Source organism: Anolis sagrei, chromosome 11 (genome assembly GCF_037176765.1).
Source record: "Anolis sagrei isolate rAnoSag1 chromosome 11, rAnoSag1.mat, whole genome shotgun sequence".
NCBI lineage: Eukaryota > Metazoa > Chordata > Lepidosauria > Squamata > Dactyloidae > Anolis > Anolis sagrei.
This window is the reverse complement of record NC_090031.1, coordinates 16,146,106-16,171,301: the sequence shown is the minus strand read 5'-3', so window position 1 is coordinate 16,171,301 and position 25,196 is coordinate 16,146,106. Positions and strand designations below refer to the sequence as shown.

The following is a 25,196-nucleotide window of genomic DNA, read 5'->3' as shown; positions in this document are numbered from 1 at the left end:
TGTGCCCACTGATCTCATAGATGTAACACACCAAAGTTTCATAGACCTGCAACCAAGCAATGTCGGAGTGTGATCAAGATGGCAAAAGTATTTATTGAGGAAGAGCAAACCATCTAGGAGAGGATGCAGCTGCTTGCGTCTGCCTTCCTCTTGGGAAGGACGATATTCTAGTGCCGGCAAGGGCAACCTTCAGCCCTCCAAGTGTTTTGAACTTCAGATCCCACAATTCCTAACAGCCAGAGGGTATGTATGGGTTGGGGATGCTGGGAACTGAAGCCCAGCATGCCCAAAGGGCGTCAATCTAGTGGAAGCTTCTGTGAACATCACAGATACCCGCAACGAGCCTTGTTCTCGGTTTCCCTGTGACTCATGGCTTATGCTTGCTCTTCCCAGCTTCCACCTGGAAAAAAAGAGAGGAAGCGAAGAGCGCATGGGTTCGTACGCAACTGCTTCCTCTCTTGCTTTCCTGTCCCTTTCAGCCCGCCCATCTGTTTCCCCGAAATGTTCCCAAACAGCAGGGATGCAGGGGAACATCTTGCGGGACGGAAGCGATCCTTCAGCAAAGCGGGCCCAAAATAGCTGGCAGGATCCTGGGGTCAGGAACCAGACGCGGCCTCCACCCTTGACTCTCCATCCTCTGCACCTTGAGAAGACCATTTCCACCAAAAGTGGTAAACATGAGGAGGAAAACCCTCCCTTTGCTGAATCCCCCAAATAATATGAGAGCAAACCACCCAGTCATAAGGACTAGGAACATGCCTTTAAAAATAAGATGGCAGACATTATTCTAAACCAGGCATGGGCTTACTTCGGCCTTCCCTCCAGGTGTTTTGGACTTCAACTCCCACCATTCCTAACAGTCTCAGGCCCTTTCCTTTTCCCCCTCAGACACTTAAGGAGAATGATCCATGAAATCATTCTCTTCAGTCGCTTAAGGAGAACGATTTCATGGGTGTCTATTAAACAACAAATTGTTTACCTTAAGCTCAGTTCAGGCAACACTACGTTAGAGTGAGAAGCTATGCCCGAGTTCTCTTGTTGTGTATTGTGTATATATTTTTTCTTCTATTTTCTAAATTGAATTACATACAGTGGATCCCCTGTATCTGCAGTCTCCAGATCTACAGATTCAACCATCAATTCCAAATACACAATAGAAGCAGTTATTAGTAAATAGCAAGTTTAGTTTAGTAAATATTACAATGTGTTGTAATTTTTTTTTGTTTGTGGTTTTTAAAGTCTCTTCTGTTGTGTTTTTCAGTGTTTTTATGAGTGATGGTCACTCGTTGGCCTGATAGGTGTATTTTGTCCAAATTTGGTGTCAATTCGTCCAGTGGTTTTTGAGTTATGTTAATCCCACAAACGAATATTACATTTTTATTTATATTTAGACACACATACACACATTCCACTCGCCTCATTTCCAACAGACCTCTGAACAAACCTTTGGAACTCTCTGCTTCAGAGTGTGGTGGAGGCTCCAGAGTGTGGTGGAGGATTTTAAGCAGAGCATGAATGGCCATCTGTCAGAGATACTTGACTGTGAGAGCCGTTCAGCAGTGGAACTCTCTGCCCCGTAGTGTGGTGGAGGCTCCTTCTTTGGAAGTTTTTAAAAAGAGGCTGGATGGCCATCTGTCAGGGGTGATTTGAATGCAATATTCCTGCTTCTTGGCAGGGGATTGAACTGGATGGCCCATGAGGCCTCTTCCAATTCTATGATTCTATGAATGCAATTTTCCTGCTTCTTGGCAGATTGGAGTTGGACTGGATGGCACACAAAGTCTCTTCCAACTCTATGATTCTCCGATTCTATGATGCCAGTCACAAATGCAGGTGAAACGTCAGGAGAAAATGCTACTGGAACATACAGTCCGAAAAACTCACAGCAACCCGCTTCGGATGGAAACTGGAACATCAAAATGTAGCCAAATGGCGGAGCCTCCGATGGCGCAGTGGGTTAAACCCCTGTGCTGGCAGGACTGAAGACCGATAGGTTGCAGGTTCGAATCCCGGTAGAGGCGGATGAGCTCCCTCTAGCAGCTCCAGCTTCTCATACAGGGACATGAGAGAAGCCTCCCACAAGGATGATAAAAACATCAAATCATCCGGGCGTCCCCTGGGCAACGTCCTTGTAGACGGCCAATTCTCTCACACTTGCAGTTTCTCACGTCACTCCTGACACGACAAAAAAAAAAAAAAGTCAAATGGCAATGAGGAGAGAAGGAGCCCCTGGTGGCACAATCGGTTAAACTCTTGTGCCGGCAGGATTAGCGGAGTGAGCTCCCATCTATCAGCTCCAGCTTCCCAAGTGGGGACATGAGAGAAGCCTCCCACAGGATGGTAAAACATCCATTCGTGGACAACGTCCTTGCAGACGTTCTCTCACACCAGAAGTGACTTGAAGTTTCTCAAGTTGCACCTGACACAGAAAAAAAAGCAGTTTGCTTTTGCTTGAGCTTTCAGGGAAGGGCAACATTATGCCCCTTCTGGGTTGCTGTATGGCCATGTTCCAGAAGCATTCTCTCCTGACGTTTTGCCCACATCTATGGCAGACATCCTCAGAGGTTGTGAGGTCAATTGGAAACTAGGCAAGTGAGGCTTATATATCTGTCAAGAGACTGTCCCACAGCCAGCATGGCCACCAGAGTGGCCTGGGGATCCTGGCAGTTGTTGTCCCCAAAAGGAACCGTTGCAATGTCATACTTAGGGGACCAGTGAGTCACACAGAGGACAGCGAACCCCGCACGGCTGGGTAGCAATTACTCTGCGTCACTCTATAATCTTTTTTGTGTATACAAGTGAAACATGCCTCCGCTTTAGGTTCAAAATAGGAGCAACTTGGGAAGAAAGCAGAAAGGAAGCCAAGCAGCCAGATTCCCAACACAAGCTGCATTAAAACCACTACTGACCGAAAGGTCATGAGTTCGAAGCCAGCCCAGGTTGGAGTAAGCTCCCGACCATTTGTCTAGCTTGCTGTCAACCTTTGCAGCCCAAAAGACAGTTGCATCTGTTAAGTAAGAAATTTAGGTACCGCTTATGCAGGGAGGCTAAGTCAACTAATTTGCAATGCCATAAAAATCTCCAGCAGCGTGCAAAAGAATGAGGAAGTACTCCATCAGTGTCACAAGTGGATGGTCAAGTGACAGCTCCCCTGGTGGCTGGAATTCAAAAAGCATACCCTCATGAAGCTGGAAAGTTAAATAGCCTCTGTGCATCTGTCTATATATGTTGTATGTCTATGGCATTGAATGTTTGCCATGTATATGTGCATTGTGATCTGCTCTGAGTCCCCTGTGGGGTGAGAAGGGCAAAATATAAATACTGTAAATAAATGATGGCATCTCTCACCGATGGCCAATCATTCTTCCCTAGCAAGAATGTGTTCCATGGCCGGAATCACTGGATTGCAGTAAGTTTTTCCGAGCTATATGGCCATTTTCCAGTAGCATTCTCTCCTGACGTTTCACTTGCATCTGTGGCAGGCATCGTCAGAGGTTTGTTCAAATGTCTGTTGGAAATAATTCTGCAGGAGGCAGAAACTGGATCCATGCTCTAGTGCAGGTATGGGCAAACTTCGACCCTCCAGGTGTTTTGGACTTCAACTCCCACAATTCCTAACAGCCTTGGGCTATTTCCTTTCCCCCCTAAGCTACTTAAGTCTTATTCTCCAACTTCGTCACTATAATACTGGCGTGGAAATAATCTATCAGACAGATGGCAAGCTATTTAACCTCAGCAGACTGAAAGCCAAAACCAAGGTCACAATCTGTTATAGAACTCCAATATGCTGATGACAACATCATCTGTGCTCATTCCGAAGAAGACCTACAAGCCACTCTAAACACCTTTGCAGAAGCATATGAGAAGCTCGGCCTCTCACTGAACATCAAGGAAACCAAAGTGCTCTTTCAGCAAAAGGCACCAGCCAATCCCTCTCCAATGCCAGAAATACAGCTTAATGGTGAAACATTCCGCCATCAACTATGCTGGACTGAAGGCCATGTTGTCCAAATGTCCAAAGATCAGCATCACTCAAAGCAGTGACTCTACTCTCAATTCAAGAATGGAAAACAAATGTTGGTGGACAGAAAAAGAGATTTAAGCTTGGACCAACCTTATAAACTGTGGCAGAGACACCCAGAGAGAACTGGGAAGCCCTGGCCCTTGAGTGTCTAACTTGAGGTCAGCTGTGACCAAGAGTGCTGCGAAATTTGAAGGGGCACAAATGGAGGGCGAAAGGGAGAGATGTGCCAAGAGGAAGCCAACCCTTGTCAGGACCACCTTCTACTGGAAACTGATGTCCTCAACTGTGGAAGAACATGCGGATCAAGAATAGGGCTCCACAGTCACCTACGGACCCACTGCCAAGACCATCATCCTCGGGCTACGAGGGATAACCTAAGCAAGTAAATAAAGTAAGTAAGTAAAGTAAGTGGAGCCCCCTGTGGCGCAGTGGGTTAAAGCGCCGAGCTGCTGAGCTTGTTGTCTGAAAGGTCGCAGGTTCGATTCCGGGGAGCAGCATGAGCTTCTGCTGTCAGCTCTAGCTTCTGCCAACCTAACAGTTCGAAAACATGCAAATGTGAGTAGATCAATAGCTACCGCTCCGGTGGGAAGGTAATGACACTCCATGCAGGCATGCCGGCCACATGGCCTTTGAGATGTCTACGGACAATGCTGGCTCTTTGGTTTAGAAATGGAGATGAGCACCACACCCCAGAGTCAGACACGACTGGACTTAATGTCAGGGGACAACTTTTACCTAACCCTAAAAACTGTGGCAGAGACACTGCGAGAGAACTCAGAAGCCCTGGCCCTTGAGTGTTTTAAGTGGAGGTCAGCTGTGACCAGCAGTGGCATGGAATTCAAAGAGGCACGAATGGAGGGAGAAATGTGCCAAGAGGAAGGCGCATCAAGCCAACCCTTGTCAGGACCTATTTTTACCTGGAAACTGCTGTCCTCACTGCGAAAGAACATGCGGATCAAGCATTGGAGGTCAGCTGTGACCAGCAGTGCTGTTGAATTTCAAGAGGCACGAATGGAGGGCGAAAGAGAGAAATGAGCCAAGAGGAAAGCACATCAAGCCAACCCTTATCAGGACCTATTTTTACCTGGAAACTGATGTCCTCACTGCGAAAGAACATGCGGATCAAGAATTGGAGATCAGCTGTGACCAACAGTGCTGCTGAATTTCAAGAGGCACGAATGGAGGGCGAAAGGGAAAAATGTGCCAAGAGGAAGGCGCATCAAGCCAACCCTTATCAGGACCTATTTTTACCTGGAAACTGATGTCCTCACTGCGAAAGAACATGCGGATCACGAATTGGAGGTCAGCTGTGACCAGCAGTGGTGTTGAATTCAAAGAGGCACGAATGGAGGGAGAAATGTGCCAAGAGGAAGGCGCATCAAGCCAACCCTTATCAGGACCTATTTCTACCTGGAAACTGATGTCCTCACTGTGAAAGAACATGCGTAATAAGAATTGGAGGTCAGCTGTGACCAGCAGTGCTGTTGAATTTCAAGAGGCATGAATGGAGGGCGAAAGAGAGAAATGAGCCAAGAGGAAGGTGCATCAAGCCAACCCTTGTCAGGACCTATTTTTACCTGGAAACTGATGTCCTCACTGTGAAAAAACATGCGGATTAAGAATTAGAGGTCAGCTGTGACCAGCAGTACTGTGGAATTTGAAGAGGCACGAATGGAGGGAGAAATGTGCCAAGAGGAAGGCGCATCAAGCCAACCCTTGTGAGGACCTATTTTTACCTGGAAACTGATGTCCTCACTGCGCAAGAACATGCGGATCAAGAATTGGAGGTCAGCTGTGACCAGCAGTGCTGTGGAATTTGAAGAGGCATGAATGGAGGGAGAAATGTGCCAAGAGGGAGAAAGTGTGTCATGCCAACCCTTGTCAAGACCACCTATCCTCACTGCGAAAGAACATGCGGATCAAGAACAGGCCTCTACCACCACCAAGACCCTACGCATATTCAGACACGAGGGATCACCAATGGTGATAATAATGTGATGAGGTCTTTGGAGCCTTCCCATTCAGGGGCAGAGAGAGAAATGCATTTCGCAGGACATCTGGAGAGCGGTGGGAAGGCGCTTGGATGGGAGTGTGAGAAAAATTCCAGAGCTGGGGCAAGGGGCCCTGGGCAGGAAACGGGGAGCATGGGAGCAACCGAGGAAAGGAATGTGAGAGGGCCTTGCGAGCGCCTGGGCCTCCCTTGCAAACCCTTTGCCACTGCGTGTCCCCCCAACACTCCCCTCCGCTGGACTGGCCACAAGGGAAGGAGGCCACGGCTATAAATAACCCTTCTCGCCGCCGGCTGGCTAACTACAAGCAGATGTCTCTGGCTGTGATTTCATCCTGGGACCAGGCCGGCTTGCAGCACTGTGCGGCATCGTCTGTGCGAATGAATGGCTGGTGGAATTCTTGAATGGGAGTCAACAATGTCTTGTCTTCCTTGCAGCCGGTCAAAGTGCCTGGGAGAAACGCTAGCGCTGCCTCGATTGCAGAAAGAACAGGCACGAAATCCAGTGTTTAAGGAAATGCAGGGAATCTTGCCAGCCGAAAGGTTGACAGTTCAAAGCCCAGGTTGGTGTGAGCTCCTGGCCTTCATCCCAGCTTCTGCCTATTTAGCAGTTTCGAAAACAGCAACGTGGGTAGATAAATAGGTACCATTTTAAAGTGGGGAAGTATTGAAGGCACCCATAAGGAAATGGAGTCAATCTTGCTATCTGAAAGGCTGACAGTTCAAAGCCCAGGTTGGGGTGAGCTCCTGGCTGTCAGCCCAGCTTCTGCCTACCTAGTTTCGAAAACAGCAACGTGGGTAGATAAATAGGTACTGCTTTAAAATGGGGAAGTATTTAAGGCACCCATAAGGAAATGCAGTGAATCTTGCCAACCAAAAGGTTGACAGTTCAAAGCCCAGGTCGGGGTGAGCTCCTGGCTTTTAGCCTAGCTTCTGCCTACTTAAACAGCAATGTGGGTAGATAAATAGGTACTGCTTTAAAGTGGGGAAGTATTGAAGGCACCCATAAGGAAATGCAGTGAATCTTGCCAACCAAAAGGCTGATAGTTCGAAGCCCAGGTTGGGGTGAGCTCCTGGCTTTTAGCCCAGCTTCTGCCTACCTAGTTTCAAAAACAGCAACGTGGGTAGATAAATAGATACTACTTTAAAGTGGGGACGTTTTTAAGGCACCCATAAGGAAATGCAGTGAATCTTGTCAACCAAAAGGTTGACAGTTTGAAACCCAGGTCGGGGTGAGCTCCTGACTTTTAGCACAGCTTCTGCCTGCCTAGTTTCGAAAACAGCAACGTGGGTAGTTAAATAGGTACCGCTTTAAAGTGGGGACGTTTTTAAGGCACCCTTAAGGAAATACAGTGAATCTTGCCAAATGAAACATTGACATTTCGAAGCCCAGGTCGGGGTGAGCTCCTGGCCTTCATCCCAGCTTCTACCTACCTAGCAGTTTCAAAAACAGCAACGCGGGTAGATAAATAGGTACCGCTTTAAAATGGGGAAGTATTGCAAGGCACCCATAAGGAAATACAGTGAATCTTGCCAAATGAAACGTTGACAGTTTGAAACCCAGGTCGAGATGAGCTCCTGGCTTTTAGCCCAGCTTCTGCCTACCTAGTTTCGAAAACAGCAATGTGGGTAGATAAATAGGTACTGCTTTAAAGTGGGGAAGTATTGAAGGCACCCATAAGGAAATTCCAGCAAAATGTTGGTGATTTGATCGAGGAGGAGGTTTATGAACAACGCTCTTAGGTAGGGAAAGTGAAGTGACAAAACACACACACACACACACACACGTGGCCGAAACTGAGCACAGCCTCCAAGATGCAGAAGATGGGAAAGCATATATATGTATAGACCAGGAGCTCCTGGTGGTGCAGCGGGTTAAGCTGCTGAGCTGCTGAACTTGCTGACCGAAAGGTGAGTGGTTTGAATCTGTGGGATGGGTTGAGCTCCCGCTGTTAGCCCCAGCTCCTGCCATCCTATCAGTTTGAAAACATGAAAATGGGGGTAGATCAATATGTACCACTCCAGTGGGAAGTAATGGTGCTCCATGCAGCCATGCCAGTGGCCACATGACCTTGGAGATGTCTATGGACAACGCCGGTTCTTTGGCTTAGAAGTGGAGATGAGCACCAACCCCCAGAGTCGCACACAACTAAACTTAATGTCAAAGCCCAGATCAACCCAACATTATTGTTAAACGAATAGGAAAAACTATTCTGGACTAGATCTGGACTTGTCTTTTGCAGATCCCCAGCTTAACTGACATAAGGTTGTTGTTGTTTATATGTTTATGATTACTTATACCCCATTTTTCTCTCTCCACAAAGGAGACTCAAAGGTTAGATTTAGGAGGAACATGAAGAGAAATGTCTCACCAGGAAGAGAAGCTGGGCAATGGCACCAATTTGACCTACAGGGATGTCAAAGGAAAACACGAGGAAGGGCTGTGTATTGAACAATAGCAACCCTGGATTTTCAACGATTGACTAAAAACTTTCCCTGTCTGAATCTGGGAAACGGTGGTGGGCTTGGAAATCTCATCTGTTTCTGATCAGCCCAAAGCCCGGGATGATGACTTCAATAGCTGCTGAAAATCCTAACTGCTTTTCAGGAACACCTACCAAGACAACGCAAAGATCTCTCCGATGGGAAGAGAAACACCAAGTGCACCGTTTCTGCAATATTATTTGCAACTAGCCGTCCCCTGCCACGCGTTGCTGTGGCCCACATGGGGGTTCTGTGTGGGAGGTTTGGCCCAATTCTATTGTGGGGGGGGGGTGGTTTCAGAACGCTCTTTGATTGTAGGTGAACTATAAATCCCAGCAACTACAACTTCCGAGTGTCAAGATTCTATTTTCCCCAAACTCTACCAGTGTTCACATTGGGACATATTGAGTATTCATGCAGAGTTTGGTCCACATCCATCATAGTTTGAGTCCACAGTGAGCTGTAGGTGAACTACAGCTCCAAAACCAAAGGACACTGCCCACCAAACCCTTCCAGTATTTTCTGTTGGTCATGGAAGAACTGTGTGCCAAGTTTGGTTCAATTCCATCGTTGGTGGGGTTCGGAATGCTCTGTGATTGTAGGTGAACTATAAATCCCAGCAACTACAACTCCCAAATGTCAAGATTCCATTTTCCCCAAACTCTACCAGTGTTCACATTGGGACATATTGAGTATTTGTGCAGAGTTTGGTCCAGATTCATCATTGTTTGAGTCCACAGTGATCTCTGGATGTAGGTAAACTACAACTCCAAAACCAAAGGACAATGCCCACCAAACTCTTCCAGTATTTTCTGTTGGTCATGGGAGTTCTGTGTGCCAAGTTTGGTTCAATTCCATCGTTGGTGGGGTTCAGAATGCTCTTTGATTGTGGGTGAACTTTAAATCCCAGCAACTACAACTCCCGAGTGTCAAGATTCGATTTTCCCCAAACTCTACCAGTGTTCACATTGGGACATATTGAGTATTCGTGTAGAGTTTGGTCCAGATCCATCATTGTTGGGGGCCACAGTGATCTCTGGATGTAGGTGAACTACAACTCCAAAACCAAAGGACACTGCCCACCAAACCCTTCCAGTATTTTCTGTGTGCCAAGTTTGGTTCAATTCCATCGTTGGTGGGGTTCAGAATGCTCTGTGATTGTAGGTGAACTATAAATCCCAGCAACTACAACTCCCAAATGACAAAATCTTTTTTTTTAGTGAAAGACATACATTGGGTTGTTAGGTGTCTTGTGTCCAAATTTGGTGCCAATTTGTCCAGTGGTTTTTGAGTTAATCCCACAAACGAACATTACATTTTTATTTATATAGAAGGGTCAGGCAGAAAAATGTGTTACAATGGTGACAGCAAGCCTTTCTGACCAATGCAGGGCTCATCCCTTTCTAACCTCTCTTTCCTTTCTCGGTTTACCATCTCCTTTCTTTGGCCCCGGATCTGATTGACCAAGGAAGGGATTGACAGATCTGGTGACAAACTAGCCTTCTTTCATCTAGAAACCGTTGGAGGGCAGTTGGGGTTTGTGTGTTTTTCTGTCCCACCAACGACTGACTGACTGCAGCGTCAATGTGTGCTGCTGTGTGAACTTTCAAATAAGGCAACGGCACCAAGTATGAGTCAGAGAGAGAAAGAAAGGCCGCTTGTGATGGGTGAGAGATAGGCAAGTGGGAGCCGGAGAGGGCCAAGGCAAGACAACGTGTGAGCTGGTTTGAGAGTAAACCGCCATCCAGCGAAATCGGAAAACAGGCAAACGTTTTGGGCACTTTCAAAAACGACTCTTGAGCTTTGAATGAACCCTCTAACAGTCCTGGCTTGGGAGGGATGGCCCCTGTCAATTTTATTGAAGTCTTATTGACTCAATAATAATAATAATAATAATAATAATAATAATAATAATAATTATTATTATTATTATTATTATTTGCATTCTGCTCTATCTCCCCAAGGGTCCTCAGAGTGGACCCAACTTATATACAGACATAGGCAAACATTCAATGGCTTGAAACACAATGAAACACAAATACACAAAGGCAAAGGCTTCCCCTTTCATCTCTGGCTCTTTTCTAGCTAACAGTCCTGGCTTGGGAGGGATGGCCCCTGTCAATGTCATCCCAATTTTAAGCTTCAGTTATCATGCCCCAGTTTGTTTCTCTCCCTCTGGCATACTCCTCTTGTACTCAGCTTACAAAGTGAAATCAGAGGGAAAACATAGATTACTGCAACACACCCTACGTGGGGCTGCCTTTGAAGACTGTTCGGGAACTCCAACTACTCCAACCAGATTACTTACTGGAGCGGCATACAAGGAGCATACCACCCCCTTGGTGTGTCAGCTCCACTGGCTGCTGGTCCACTTCCAAACTCAATTCAAAGTGCTGGTCCTGACCTATACGGTTCTCTATACAGTTCTCTATATGGTTCTGGCCCAGCTTACTTGTCTGAACACATCTCCCTCTACGTCCTGCCTCACAGTTTAAGATCATCCGGCGAGGCCCTGCTTTCGCTCCCGCCAGTGTCGCAAATGCATCTGGTGGGGATGAGAGACAAGGCCTTCTCGACTGTGGCTCCCCGCCTGTGGAACTCACTTCCCAACGAGATAAGATTGGCCTCATCCCGCCTGTCTTTTAGGAAGAAATTAAAAGCGTGGTTCTGGGACCTGTTTTTTTTTTGACAGCAGGCATAATAGCACTTTGGATGTGATGGATGGGAATGGATTCGCGATGGCTCATCTCTCCATCAGTCATTTCTGCCAGTGATCCCTAATCCATCTAAAACAGAGACATGTGCTTTTCACCTTAAGAACAGACAAGCATCCTGAGCTCTGAGGATCACCTGGGAAGGAATCCCACTGGAGCATTGCAGCGCACCCAAATACCTGGGAGTCACCCTGGAACGTGCTCTGACCTACAAGAAGCACTGCCTGAACATCAAGCAAAAAGTGGGTGCTAGAAACAATATCATACAAAAGCTGACTGGCACAACCTGGGGATCACAACCAGACACAGTGAAGACATCTGCCCTTGTGCTATGCTACTCTGCTGCTGAGTATGCATGCCAAGTGTGGAACACATCTCACAACGCTAAAGCAGTGGATTTGGCTCTTAATGAGACATGTCGCATTATCACAGGGTGCCTGCGGCCTACACCACTGGAGAAATTACACTGTCTAGCCGGTATCGCACCACCTGACATCCGCTGGGAAGTAGCAGCCAATAGTGAAAGGACCAAGGCAGTGACATCTCCAGCCCATCCCTTGTTTGGGTATTAGCCAGCACGTCAATGACTTAAATCAAGAAATAGTTTTCTAAGATCTACAGAGACACTCGCTGGAACCCCTCTGCAAGCGAGAGTCCAAAAGTGGCAGGCTCAAACCCAGAACCTCAATCAGTGGCTGATACCAAATGAGAGACTCCCCCCTGGGCACACAGAAGACTGGGCGACTTGGAAGACGCTGAACAGACTGCGCTCTGGCACCACGAGATGCAGAACCAATCTTAAGAAATGGGGCTACAAAGTGGAATCCGCTCCCATCTCGAGCAAACTCTCTATCTCTACTATTGAAAAGAAATGCAAAAAGTGGTGGAACCCATAAAGCAGGAAACCGTACAGGCACAGAACAGCTATCCGTGAAGTAGGGACTCTCTATATGTAATGTTCGTTTGTGGGATTAACATAACTGAAAAACCACTGGGCGAATTGACACCAAATTTGGACACAATACACCTATCAGGCCAACGAGTGACCATCACTCATAAAAAAACTGAAAAACACAGCGGAAGGGACCTAAAAAGCCAAAAAAACAAAAGAAAAATTACAATGCATGCACAAAATCACATATGTACACAAACACACATATATACACATATACAGAAATATATACACACATATATGCACACATAAAACACATACACAGAAAGGGGGAAGGAAGGAAGGAAGGAAAAAAGGAGAAAAAGAGGGAGGGAGGGAAGGAAGGAAGGAAAGAGACAAGGAAGGATAGAGCCAAAGAGCAAAGGAAGCAAGAAAAGTAACAGGTAGAGAAGGAAGAAAGAAGAAGGGAAAGAAAAAGAGGGAAGGAAGGAAAGAGGGAGGGAAGGAAGGAGAGAAAGAAAGAAGGAGAGAAAGAGGGAGGGAAGGTTGGCCACAGCAACATGTGGCGGGTACAGCTAATATCTATATAAATAAAAATGTAATGTTCGTTTGTGGGATTTACAGAACTCAAAAACCACTGGATGAGTTGACACCAAATTTGGACACAAGACACCTAACAAGCCAATGTATGTCCTTCACTCAAAAAAATTGATTGTGTCATTTGGGAGTTGTAGTTGCTGGGATTTATAGTTCACCTACAATCAAACAGCATTCTGAACCCCACCAACGATGGAATTGAACCAAACTTGGCAGGCAGAACTCCCATGACCAACAGAAAATACTGGAAGGGTTTGGTGGGCAGTGTCCTTTGGTTTTGGAGTTGTAGTTCACCTACATCCCGAGATCACTGTGGACTCAAACAATGATGGATCTGGACCAAACTCTACACGAATACTCAATATGCCCAAATGTAAACACTGGTGGAGTTTGGGGGAAATAGAATCTTGACATTCGGGAGTTGTAGTTGCTGGGATTTATAGTTCACTTACAATCAAAGAGCATTTTGAACCCCACCAACGATGGAATTGAACCAAACTTGGCACACAGTTCTCCCATGACCAACAGAAAATACTGGAAGGGTTTGGTGAGCAGTGTCCTTTTGTTTTGGAGTTGTAGTTCACCTACATCCAGAGATCACTGTGAACTCAAACAATGATGGATCTGGCCCAAACTTGGCATGAATACTCAGTATGCTAAATGTGAACACTGGTAGAGTTTGGGGAAAATAGAATCTTGACATTCGGGAGTTGTAGTTGCTGGGATTTATAGTTCACTTACAATCAAAGAGCATTCTGGCTGCCTCTCTCCCGAGGGGGGGGGAGTGAAACCCCCTTCCACACTGCATTGTTGCCAGGAGGAAAAAACCAGCGAAATAGCAAGTCCACGAAAAGCGAACCGCCAAGTAGTGAGGGAAGTAGAGTATGTGTGAGTTCAAGTAACCGGTCTTTCCAAAGCCCTCTTTGAGTTGAATCACTCGTCACTTCCTTTTGCTGTGGAAAACAAAAGGCTGAGACTCATTTCCTGAACTGCATCTGATGAACTCGCAATGATTATAGCACAGCTCGTTCACCTCTCTTTCCCTTACTCCGGATGCTGAATGGGTGGTTTCCAGGCATGCTAGGAAGTCAGGCAAAGAAAGGTGTAGTTCAGCAATAGGGAGATCCCTTATTTTGCATGCAGAAGGACACAAGTTCAACCCTCAGCATCTCCAAGTAATGCGGTGAAAAGATCCTTCAACACTTCACGCTCTGCTCGTTGTGAGCTGAATGCTCAAATATAAGTATCCTGTTTGTATTTTTGGATGCTCTGCTGTAATTTTGGGAGTTTTCCCTAACACCTTCTACTCTGCCATATAATCCAGATTAGTAAATCAGATAATCCACATTAGAACTGGATTATATGAGTTTTCACTGTCATATAATCCAGGGTGGGAGAAAGAACTCTTGTCTGCTGGACAAGTATCCTGTTTATATTTTTGGATGCTCTGCTGTATTTTTGGGGAGTTTACACCAACACCTTCTACACTGCCATATAATCCAGATTAGTAAATCAGATAATCCACATTAGAACTGGATTAAATAAGTCTACAATGCCATATAATCCAGGGTGGTAGAAAGAACTCTTGTCTGTTGGGCAAGTATCCTGCTTGTATTTTTGGATGCTCTGCTATATTTTTTGGGAGTTTACACCAACACCTCCTACACTGCCATATAATTCAGATTAGAAATCAGATAATCCACATTAGAACTGGATTATATGAGTCTACACTGCCATATAATCCAGTGTGGGAGAAAGAACTCTTGTCTGCTGAACAAGTATCCTGTTTGCATTTTTGGATGCTCTGCTGTATTTTTTGAGAGTTTTCCCTAACACCTTCTACACTGACATATAATCCAGATTAGTAAATCAGGTAATCCACATTTGAACTGGGTTATATGAGTCTACCTGCCATATAATCCAGGGTGGGAGAAAGAACTCTTGTCTGTTGGACAAGTATCCTGTTTGCATTTTTGGATGCTCTGCTGTATTTTTTGAGAGTTTTCCCTAACACCTTCTACACTGACATATAATCCAGATTAGTAAATCAGGTAATCCACATTTGAACTGGGTTATATGAGTCTACCTGCCATATAATCCAGGGTGGGAGAAAGAACTCTTGTCTGTTGGACAAGTATCCTGTTTGTATATTTGGATGCTCTGCTGTATTTTTGGGAGTTTACACCAACACCTTCTACACTCCCATATGATCCAGATTGGTAAATCAGATTATCCATATTAGAACTGGATTATATGAGTCTACAGTGCCATATAATCCAGGGTGGGAGAAAGAACTCTTGTCTGCTGGACAAGTATCCTGTTTGCATTTTTGGATGCTCTGCTGTATTTTTGGGAGTTTTCCCTAACACCTTCTACACTGCCATATATAATCCAGATTAGTAAATCAGATAATCCATGTTAGAACTGGATTATATGAGTCTACACTGCCATATGATCTAGGGCGGGAGAAAGAACTCTTGTCTGTTGGGTAAGTATCCTGCTTGTATTTTTGGATGCTCTGCTGTATTTTTTGGGAGTTTACCCTGACACCTTCTACACTCATATAATGCAGATTAGAAAATCAGATACTCCACATTGCTGTTGATTGTTGTTCATTCGTTCAGTCGTTTCCAACTCTTCGTGACCTCATGGACCAGCCCACGCCAGAGCTCCCTGTCGGCCGTCGCCACCCCCAGCTCCTTCAAGGTCAATCCAGTCACTTCAAGGATGCCATCCATCCATCTGGTCCTTGGTTAGCTTCCTTTTTCCTTCTATTTTCCCCAGCATAAGCTTTCCTTTCTTCTCATGATGTGACCTCTACTATTCTTCCCTCCAATGAGCAGTCGGGATTTATTTCCTGAAGTATGGACTGGTTGGATCTTCTGGCAGTCCAGGGCACTCTCAGAACTTTCCTCCAGCACCACAGTTCAAAAGCATCTATCTACTTCGCTCACATTAGAACTGGATTATATAATCCAGTCCAAAGCAGATAATCTGGATCTTATATGGCAGTGTAGAAGGGGGCTTGGAAACCCTTCAGAAGTTCCTTCCAGATGTCAAGGTGCAAACCATTGACTTACCGAGACCAACCGTCATTGACCTGCAGAACTTGCAAAAGTTACTTTTCAAAAACTGCAACTCCCAGAATCCTTCACAGGATTATGGGAATGGCTGTACTCAGGAAAAATAACTGTTCCTGAGGCTGTTTGTGGATGTTTTCCTAGCTCCCTCTCCTTCTGTGGAGGCTTTGCCCATCTTACCTGGCATGGTCCAAGCTGTGGTACCTCCTGTCCACCTCTGTCATCATCTCTCTCTCTCTTGCCCTTCTCCGCTGCTCTGGTCCCTTCTCTCCTCTCCTCTTCCTTTCTCTCAATGCTTTGCCTGTTGAACTTGGGAAAGGCTGGACTGGACATGGGAGTCCCTCCTCTTGGTCTCTGTCTCTCCTCCCCAAAGCCGGGTCCCTCCCTCCTTCCTTCCTTTCCTGGAATGCGAAACCAAGCAGAGGCCCAGAGCTGTGCAAAATTCCTTGCTTTTTACCATGGCCCTGGCATCTCGGCTCTACTTCCATAACGTGAACCGCCTGAGAAAACAAACATTGAATGGTGTGTGTCTGTTTGGAAGGGGTTGCCATCAGATGGGAAAGGGAGGCAACAATCGCATCCTTATCAGAGAGTCACAGAATAATAGAGTTGGAAGAGACCCCCATGGGCCATCTAGTCCAACCCCCTTCTTCCATGCAGGAAAAGCACAATCAAAGCACCCCCGACAGATGGCTATCCAGCCTCTGTTTAAAAGCCTCCAAAGAAGGAGATTCCACCAGACTCTGAGGCAGAGAGTTCCACTGTGGACAATTTCAACAAAAAAGAGGAAACCATGAAAATGAACAAAATCTGGCTACCAGTATTAAAAAACAGCAAAACAACAGACAGGAAACAAACAAGGACATCTAATCACCTCTCCACAAAAGATTGCCCCAAGCACTGTCATGCTATCAAATGCTAATCAAAGTGATCAGTTGAAACATTCACACCTAGCTCCAACAGACAAGAGTCCTTTGTCCCACCCCGGTCATAATACAAATATATAAACCCTTTTTCCTAGTTCCAAAAGACCTCACGACCTCTGAGGATGCTTGCCATAGATCAGTGGTTCTCAAAGATTTCCCCAAACACTGTCAGGCTATCAAATGCTAATCAAAGTGGTCAGTTGAAACATTCACACCTAGCTCCAACAGACAAGAGTCCTTTGTCCCACTCTGGTCATAACACAGATATATAAACCCCTTTTCCTAGTTCCAAAAGACCTCACTACCTCTGAGGATGCTTGCCATAGATCAGTGGTTCTCAAAGATTGTCCCAAGCACTGTCAGGCTATCAAGTGCTAATCAAAGTGGTCAGTTGAAACATTCACACCTAGCTCCAACAGACAAGAGTCCTTTGTCCCACCCCGGTCATAATACAAATATATAAACCCTTTTTTCCTAGTTCCACCAGACCTCACTATGCTTGCCATAGATCAGTGGTTCTCAGTCTCAAAGATTGCCCCAAGCACTGTCAGGCTATCAAGTGCTAATCAAAGTGGTCAGTTGAAACATTCACACCTAGCTCCAACAGACAAGAGTCCTTTGTCCCACCCTGGCCATAACACAGATATATAAACCCTTTTTTCCTAGTTCCAACAGACCTCACTACCTCTAAGGATGCTTGCCATAGAATGCAGGCGAAACATCAGGAGATAATGCTCTAGAGAATGGCCATATAGCCCGAAAAAACCTACAACATCCCAGAGAATTCCACTGTTGGACAGCTCTTCTTACAGTTCATCTTACAGTCCTGTTGTTTGTACTCATTGCTCCAAGTCCTAGTTTCCAGGGCAACTGAAAACAAGCCTGCTCCCTCTCCCTTATGACACCCTTTCACAGATTTATATTTCACATTTTTACACCACTCAGAAACTAGTGAAATCCAGACAGCAAACAATCAAATGTCCAGTTAATACCTCCCAAACAGAGGGTGCCTCCAGGCAACAGAGGCCAGGCTAACTTGAGAACAACATCCATGTTGCGAGGCAGGTGACAAAACCTGCGGAAGCTTTTGACAGGAAGTGGAAGAAGTGACAAAACACTGCGCAATCTGACTACAGAGGTGACGTGCCTTTCTTCTTCCACAGCAAACTGCAAACAAAACACTCCAATTGTCTTTCAAAGGCAACAGAGGCCACATATTACCAGATTTGCCATTGTGCAACCAAAATGCTCATGAGACCAGACAACCGGGGCTTCTCTTTGGTGTCCCTCGGGCAGCATATGTTCACCCCTAGTTTATTTGGATTGCATTGCTGCATGCATAGGTGACGCTGGGCAAACTCAGGACAAATGCCTGCCCTTCAAAATGTACTATCATAGAGTTGGAAGAGACCTCATGGGCCATCCAGTCCAACCCCATTCTGCCAAGAAGCTGGAAATTTGCATTCAAAGCACCACTGACAGATGGCCATCCAGCCTCTGCTTAAAAGTCTCCAAAGAAGGAGCCTCCACCACATTCCGGGGCAAAGAGTTCCACTGCTGAACGGCTCTCACAGTCAGGAAGTTCTTCCTAATTTTCAGGTGGAATCTCATTTCTTGTAGTTGGAAGCCATTGCTCCATTGCATCCTAGTCTCCAAGGCAACAGAAGGAGGGAGCTTGCTCCCTCCTTCCTATGACTTCCTCTCATATATTTATATATGGCTATCACGTCTCCTCTCAGCCTTCTCTTCTTCAGGCTAAACATGCCCAGCTCTTTAAGGCGCTCCTCATAGGGCTTGTTCTCCAGACCCTTGATCATTTTAGTCGCCCTCCTTCTGGACACATTCCAGCTTGTCAACATCTCACTTCAATTGTGGTGCCCAGAACTGGACACAGTATTCTAGGTGTGGTCTAACCAAGGCAGAATACCGGGGTAGCTATGGATCTAGACACTAGACTCCTGCCAAAATCCCACTGGCCTTTTTTGCCACTGCATCACATTGTTGGCTCATGTTCAACTTGTTGTCCACGAGGACTTCAAGATCTTTTTCATACGTACTACTCTCGAGTTAGGCATCCTCCATTCTGTATCTTTGCATTTCATGTTTGCTGCCTAAGTGGAGTATCTTGCATTTGTCACTGTTGAACTTCATTTTGTTAACTTTGGCCCATCTCTCTAATCTGTTAAGATTGTTTTGAATATCTTACCACTGAGTCTTACCTTTCATCCAGCTGCGTAGGAACAACCTTCTCTTCAGCCATGTTCTCTCCAGAATGGAGACTTCTTGTCTGGAAGAAGCATTCCTGGATAGCGGTCCCGCCAGAGAGCAACGAATCTGGCTTTGGCCTTGTCACTTCTTCTTTGGCTTCTTTGGCCCCAGATTTGGCTCTGGGCAAAGTCCCCATGTGGCTGTACATGTCACATGAGCGAGCATATGGTGGAGGCGGGCTTCTGGTTATGGCATGCATGTCATCCTGCACATTTTCGATGGCGGGTTTCTCCAGAGGTGGAAGAGGATCCCGCGTAATATGCATATCCCTCTTTGGTTTTTCTGTACGTCCTATAATAGTCTGCGTGGACTCAGGGAAACATTTAGAAGCACTATTCCTGACAGAGGGCTCCAAAGTTTGGGGAACATCTGGGCTCTGGACAACATTGCGGGGCAACACCAAATGCAACTCTTTCCCCTCTTTTTGGGGGGCCGACGTACGTGGTTCCAGGGCAGCAGGTGGTAGTCCAACATCTTGAGGCTTTCCTTCCTCTGTCCTTTTGGCCTTCTTCCCAGCCTTCTTCCCAGTCCTGGGCATGGTCCCCATGTGGCTGTACATGTCACATGAGCGGGCATAAGGCAAAGGGCTTTTGGGCACAGTGTCCAAGTCATCCTGGGTGCTTTCAATGGTGGGCGCCAAGAAGCTGTTTGGAGAAAAGTGTCCCCCTCTGTGGCTCTGTGGGGCACCGGGTGGCACGGAGATGCGGCGGAAAGCAAAGACCCGAGGAAGGCTGGAGAGGCTTCCAAACCCTTTGAAGAACTCTGGGGAGGAAAGAAACAAAAGATCAGGGAGTCTATAATGTTATCCCAGGCATGGGCCAACTTTGGCCCTCCCTCCAGATGTTTTGGACCAGTTCCCACAACGTGGATATGCAGATGATAATAATAATAATCTATATAAATAAAAATGTAATGTTCGTTTGTGGGATTAGCAGAACTCAAAAACCACTGGATGAATTGGCACCAAATTTGGACTCAAGACACCTAACAACCCAATGTATGTCCTTCACTCAAAAAAAAATGATTTTGTTATTTGGGAGTTGTAATTGCTGGGATTTATAGTTCACCTACAATCAAAGAGCATGATGAACTCCACTAATGATGGAATTGGGCCAAACTTGGCACACAATTCTCCCATGACCAACAGAAAATACTGGAAGGGTTTGGAGGGCACCGTCCTTTGGTTTTGGAGTTATAGTTCTCCTACATCCAGAGATCACTGTGGACACAAACAATGATGGATCTGGACCAAACTCTACACGAATATCCATAATGCCCAAATGTGAACACTGGTGGAGTTTGGGGAAAATACAATCTTGACATTTGGGAGTTGTAGTTGCTGGGATTTATAATTCACCTACAATTCCAGAGCATTCTTAACCCCACCAACGATAGAATTGGGCCAAACCTCCCACACAGAACCCCCATGTGGGCCTCAGCAACCCGTGGCAGGGGATGGCTAGTAATAATAATAATAATAATAATAATAATAATAATAATCTTTATTTATACCCCGCCACTATCTCCCCCAATGGGGACTCGGGGCAGCTTACATGAGGCCAAGCCCAAACAACAAAATACAATAAAATAAGATACAAGTTACAATAAAATAAACAACATGGCAGTGAAGTACAAAACATACGAATACAATAAACAAAATATTTTAAAAAATTTAAAGCAGTAAACCAAACATAATAACAGCGAGCGGGCTGCATGTACATAAAATGATTTAAAAACTCAGGGTGAGATAAAGGAGTCAAATTAATTGTGTCCAGTTCCAAGAGGACAAAGGCATGGGCCAACTTCAGCCTGCCCTCTAGGTGTTTTGGACTCCAGTTCCCACAACGTGGGTATGCAGATGATTCTGATATCAAGCTACTTTTAGCAGGGTCTCCTCAAGAGAGGAGAGCCCGAGGACCGCGCCAAAAGGGCCCTGGATACCTTGGTGAGGCCAGCGAAGCCAATCTCAAATGATTAAAATATTGAAAATAATAAAACCTCATCAAAGTGGAAGAAGGTTTTTCGAGCGACCGAGGCGTTTATTAGCGATTCAGCTGATATCGGATGCATTGCAGGAATCATTCCACCGCAAGCATAGCAATACAAAGAATACAGGCGTATTTATAGCAAAAATACAAAGGAAAACAGTTTGAAATTCCCGTCCGCCCTCTGCCGGCCGGCTTCATGCTGATTGGCTGGGGCTGGGACAGCTGGGAGGAGGCTTGGCGGCCCGGCCCGCCCCTGAGCCAATCAGCAAGCTCCGTCGCCCCTGGGAGGCCCATCAGCACTCTCCTGCCACTTCTGAGGATGGACGAATCAGAAACCAGGAGGTGGGATGTTCAAAGACAATGGGAAGGAAATGATGGGCTCAGGAGTTGTCAGCCAGCAGGAATGTGAGGCTTTGTCCTTGGCTGGCAAGGTGTGATCTTTGTAAACAAAAGTTTTCCTGTTGGAAATGGCTTTGGGGGGAAGCAAATATTTGGCCAGACAGTGGACCTCAAAAGGGATCAACGCTGCCTTTGTAAATTTAATCAATTCTTTTTTCCAAGTTTCTGTTGACTTCCTCTTCCCACTAGACAGGCTCAGAAGGCAGGACGAGGGAATCAACAGGTATTGTTTCATGCAATGAGTCAATCAAGGATGAGTTTCGGGGGAAGCAGAGAATTTCTGGTCACTTTTTCTGGGGGAAAAAAGGGAAAAAGTCACTAGGGAAGGCAGGGGGACACATTACATTTCATACAATATTTTCTTATACACAGTTCATAAGGGAAACCCCATCCCCAGCCCATATCCCAATAGGTTTTATTGCAATATTTGATCTTTATTATAACACAAACTAGAAATCCCATGCTCTTAGGAAGAGCGTGTGGAAACGGAGGTTGCTAGCAGTTCAAATCAAGCATTGATAGAAAGCTCATGGCCAGGGTTGTGGCGAACTGTCCAGTCCACGCAGCAGAGAGTCATGGTTTCAGGCTGGGATCAGCAGATGGGTGCTGAGTTGATCAATAACAGAGTCCATCTCTCAGCCCCTGGGGAACTACAACTCTCACAAAAGGGCAGAAGTCCCAAGCTCCAGCCATTTCCCAAAAAAGCCTCGTGGGGTCCTTGTTGTTGTCAGTGCCTTGGCAATGTGACCAAGAATTTAACCCTTGTTGTATAGTCTTGTGCCCTTGCCCTTTGCAGAACTATAAATCCTTATCCCTTAATTATGAGGGGGGGGAGGGAGTGGTGCCTGACATCAATCCCTTGATTGACTTAAGTGTCCAGTTCCAAGAGGACAAAGTCATGGGCCAATTTGGCTCTCCCTCCAGGTGTTTTGGACTCCAGCTCCTACAACGTGGGTATGCAGATGATCCCTTGATTGACTTAAGTGTCCAGTTCCAAGAGAACAAAGGCATGGGCCAACTTCAGCCTTCCCTCCAGGTGTTTTGGACTACAACTCCCACAATTCCTAACAGCTACTGATGGTTAGGAATTGTGGGAGTTGGGAGTCTAAAACACCTGGAGGGAGGGCCAAACTTTGCCCATGCCCTCAAATGTTGGGCTGAAAAAGCTTTTATTTACAAGGTTGTAGGCTGCTTGCTTACTCAGCAGCTCAAAAAAGAGGATACACGTTTTCAGGAAGTTTGCATATGTGAAATTATACGTATTTAGAAGTGATCTGTCTAAAAATAGCCAAGTAGTATGTCCTCACTCCTCTGGGGTGGAGCGCAACTAAAGGGACTAAAGATTTTTCCTCATCTTGAAACCTAAGCACCAAAGTCAGAAAATTACTCTCGAATTTACCTCCCTCTGCTGCCCAGCTGATGCTACCTGTGGATGATGGATGACTCTAAGGCCCATGCTGCTCTCCCTTTCTATGTCTCTGCATCTCTAAATCAAACATGGATTGGACTGACTTTCATGTAAAGAATGATTTCAAGCAGAAGATTCGCTGACATTCCCACAAATAAGGTACTGTAAAGCACCTTAATAATTGGGCCTCATGATGGCCACTCCATTTCCAGTGCTGGAGGACATTGGACATTGAGGTGACAAAGTGCTCTGATCGCTGTTAGCAAGCCGCAAGCACCACATGGCCGATGCAACTCATCTATTTCCATTATGGAGGCCCATCAAGCCTCCCAACCTCCTTGGGTTGGTTCTTTGGCTTGAATAGGGATGTGTTATTGCCCCAACCTTATTTTCCATCGTCATTGCTATGATACGTCATCTTGTTGATGGGAAGCTTCCCACCGGAGTGGAAATCATCTATCGGACAGATGGCAAGCTGTTTAACCTCAGCAAACAGAAAGCCAAAACCAAGCTTACAATACATCTGTTATAGAACTCCAGTATGCTGATGACAACGTCATCTGTGCACATTCAGAAGAAGAACTACAAGCCACTCTGAACACCTTTGCAGAAGCATACGAGAAGCTTGGCCTGTCATTTAACAGTGAGAAAACCAAAGTGCTTTTCCATCAGTCACCAGCCAACCCCTCTCCAATGCCAGAAATACAGCTTAATGATGTAACATTAGAAATGTTGACAATTTCCGCTCCCTTGGCAGCCACCTCTCCACAAAAGTCAACATTGACACTGAAATTCAACACCGCCTGAGCTCTGCGAGTGCAGCATTTTTCCAAATGAAGCAGAGAGTGTTTGAGGACCGAGACATCCATAGGGAGACCAAGGTGTTTGTTTATAAAGCTATTGTCCTCCCAACACTGCTATACGCCTGCGAAACATGGAGTATCTACAGACGTCACATGCAACTCCTGGAACAATTCCATCAGAGCTGCCTTCTGAAAATCCTGAAAATCTCTTGGGAAGACAAGCGGACAAATGTCAGCATGCTGGAAGAAGAAAAGACTACCAGCATTGAAACGATGGTCCTCCGCCATCAACTCCGCTGGGCTGGCCATGTTGTCCGGATGCCCGACCACCGTCTCCCAAAGCAGTTGCTCTATTCCGAACTCAAGAACGGAAAATGGAATGTTGGTGGGCAGGAAAAGAGATTGAAAGATGGGCTCAAAGCCAACCTTAAAAACTCTGGCATAGACACTGAGAACTGGGAAGCCCTGGCCCTTGAGCACTCCAGCTGGAGGTCAGCTGTGACCAGCAGTGCTGCAGAATTTGAAGAGGCATGCATGGAGGGTGAAAGAGAGAAACGTGCCAAGAGGAAGGCGCATCAAGCCAACCCCAACCGGGACCGCCTTCCACCTGGAAACCAATGCCCTCACTGTGGGAGAAGATGCAGATCAAGAATAGGGCTCCACAGTCACTTACGGACCCACCACCAGGATATTACACTTGGGGGACCATCATCCTTGGACTGCGAGGGACCGCCTAAGTTACTAAGTAAGTAAGTAAGTGAATGAGTGAGTAAGGTTCTTTGGCTCACAGTGACACCATCATTGCAAAACCAGGTATCATTTCTGAGAAGGGGATTTAGGTCACTAGAGGAACCTGTCTTAGATGAGGGTCCAGCTTCATTCTGGATGGCAATTTCACAAGTAGAATGGGTCCTATCTGAGAAGGAAGGTCCTTCTTGTCCATGCAACACTCACCTGTCAAAAGCCTATGAGACCTAGAAGCATAGAGTTGGAAGAGACCTCGTGGGCCATCCAGTCCAACCCATTTTGCCAAGAAGCAGGAATATTGCATTCAAAGCACCCCTGACATTTGGCCATCCAGGCTCTGATTTCAAAGAAGGAGCTTCCACCACACTCTGGGACAGAGAGTTCCATTGCTGAACAGCTCTCACAGTCAGAAAGTTCTTCCACGTGTTCAAGTGGAAACTCCTTTCTTGTAGTTTAAAGCCATTGCTCCATTGCGTCGTAGTCTCCATCGCAGCAGAAAACAAGCTTGGTCCCTCCTCCCTATGACTTCCTTTCACATAATTAAACATATCTCCTCTAAGCCTTCTCTTCTTCAGGCTAAACATGTCCAGCTTTTTAAGCAGCTCCTCATAGGGCTTGTTTTCCAGACCCTTGATCATTTTAGTTGCCCTCCTCTGGACACATTCCAGCTTGTCAACATCTCCATTCAATTGTGGTACCCAGAATTGGACACGGTATTCCAGATGTAGTCTAACTATGGCAGAATAGAGAATGGGTAGCATGACTTCTCTGAATTTGGACACTATAAAGGTCAAAATCCAGTTGGCTTTTTTTGCCGCCACATCACATTGTTGGCTCATGTTCCTTTCTCCCCCCTCG

The 25,196-nt window shown here is 46.0% G+C and overlaps 1 protein-coding gene and 1 long non-coding RNA gene across 4 annotated transcripts in view; both read right to left on the bottom strand.

Moving 5' to 3' along the window:
* LOC137097664 (uncharacterized) overlaps window positions 1–25,196 on the bottom strand; it is a 214,331-nt gene that overhangs the window by 103,256 nt on the left and 85,879 nt on the right. The window lies entirely within an intron of this gene.
* The window catches only part of SH2D3C (SH2 domain containing 3C), a 78,415-nt gene that overhangs the window by 51,474 nt on the left and 1,745 nt on the right, over window positions 1–25,196 (bottom strand). Inside the window, exons 2-3 of one of the 3 annotated variants that reach the window (XM_067471941.1) lie at window positions 19,466–19,755; window positions 18,945–19,402 (exon numbers count right to left, since the gene is read on the bottom strand). In XM_067471941.1, coding sequence (XP_067328042.1) covers window positions 18,945–19,402; window positions 19,466–19,755 — 748 coding nt within the window. Of the gene's footprint in view, window positions 1–15,979; window positions 16,136–18,944; window positions 19,403–19,465; window positions 19,756–25,196 lie in introns of those variants that run through there. The other 2 variants (XM_067471940.1, XM_060757215.2) reach the window with 2 other exon arrangements.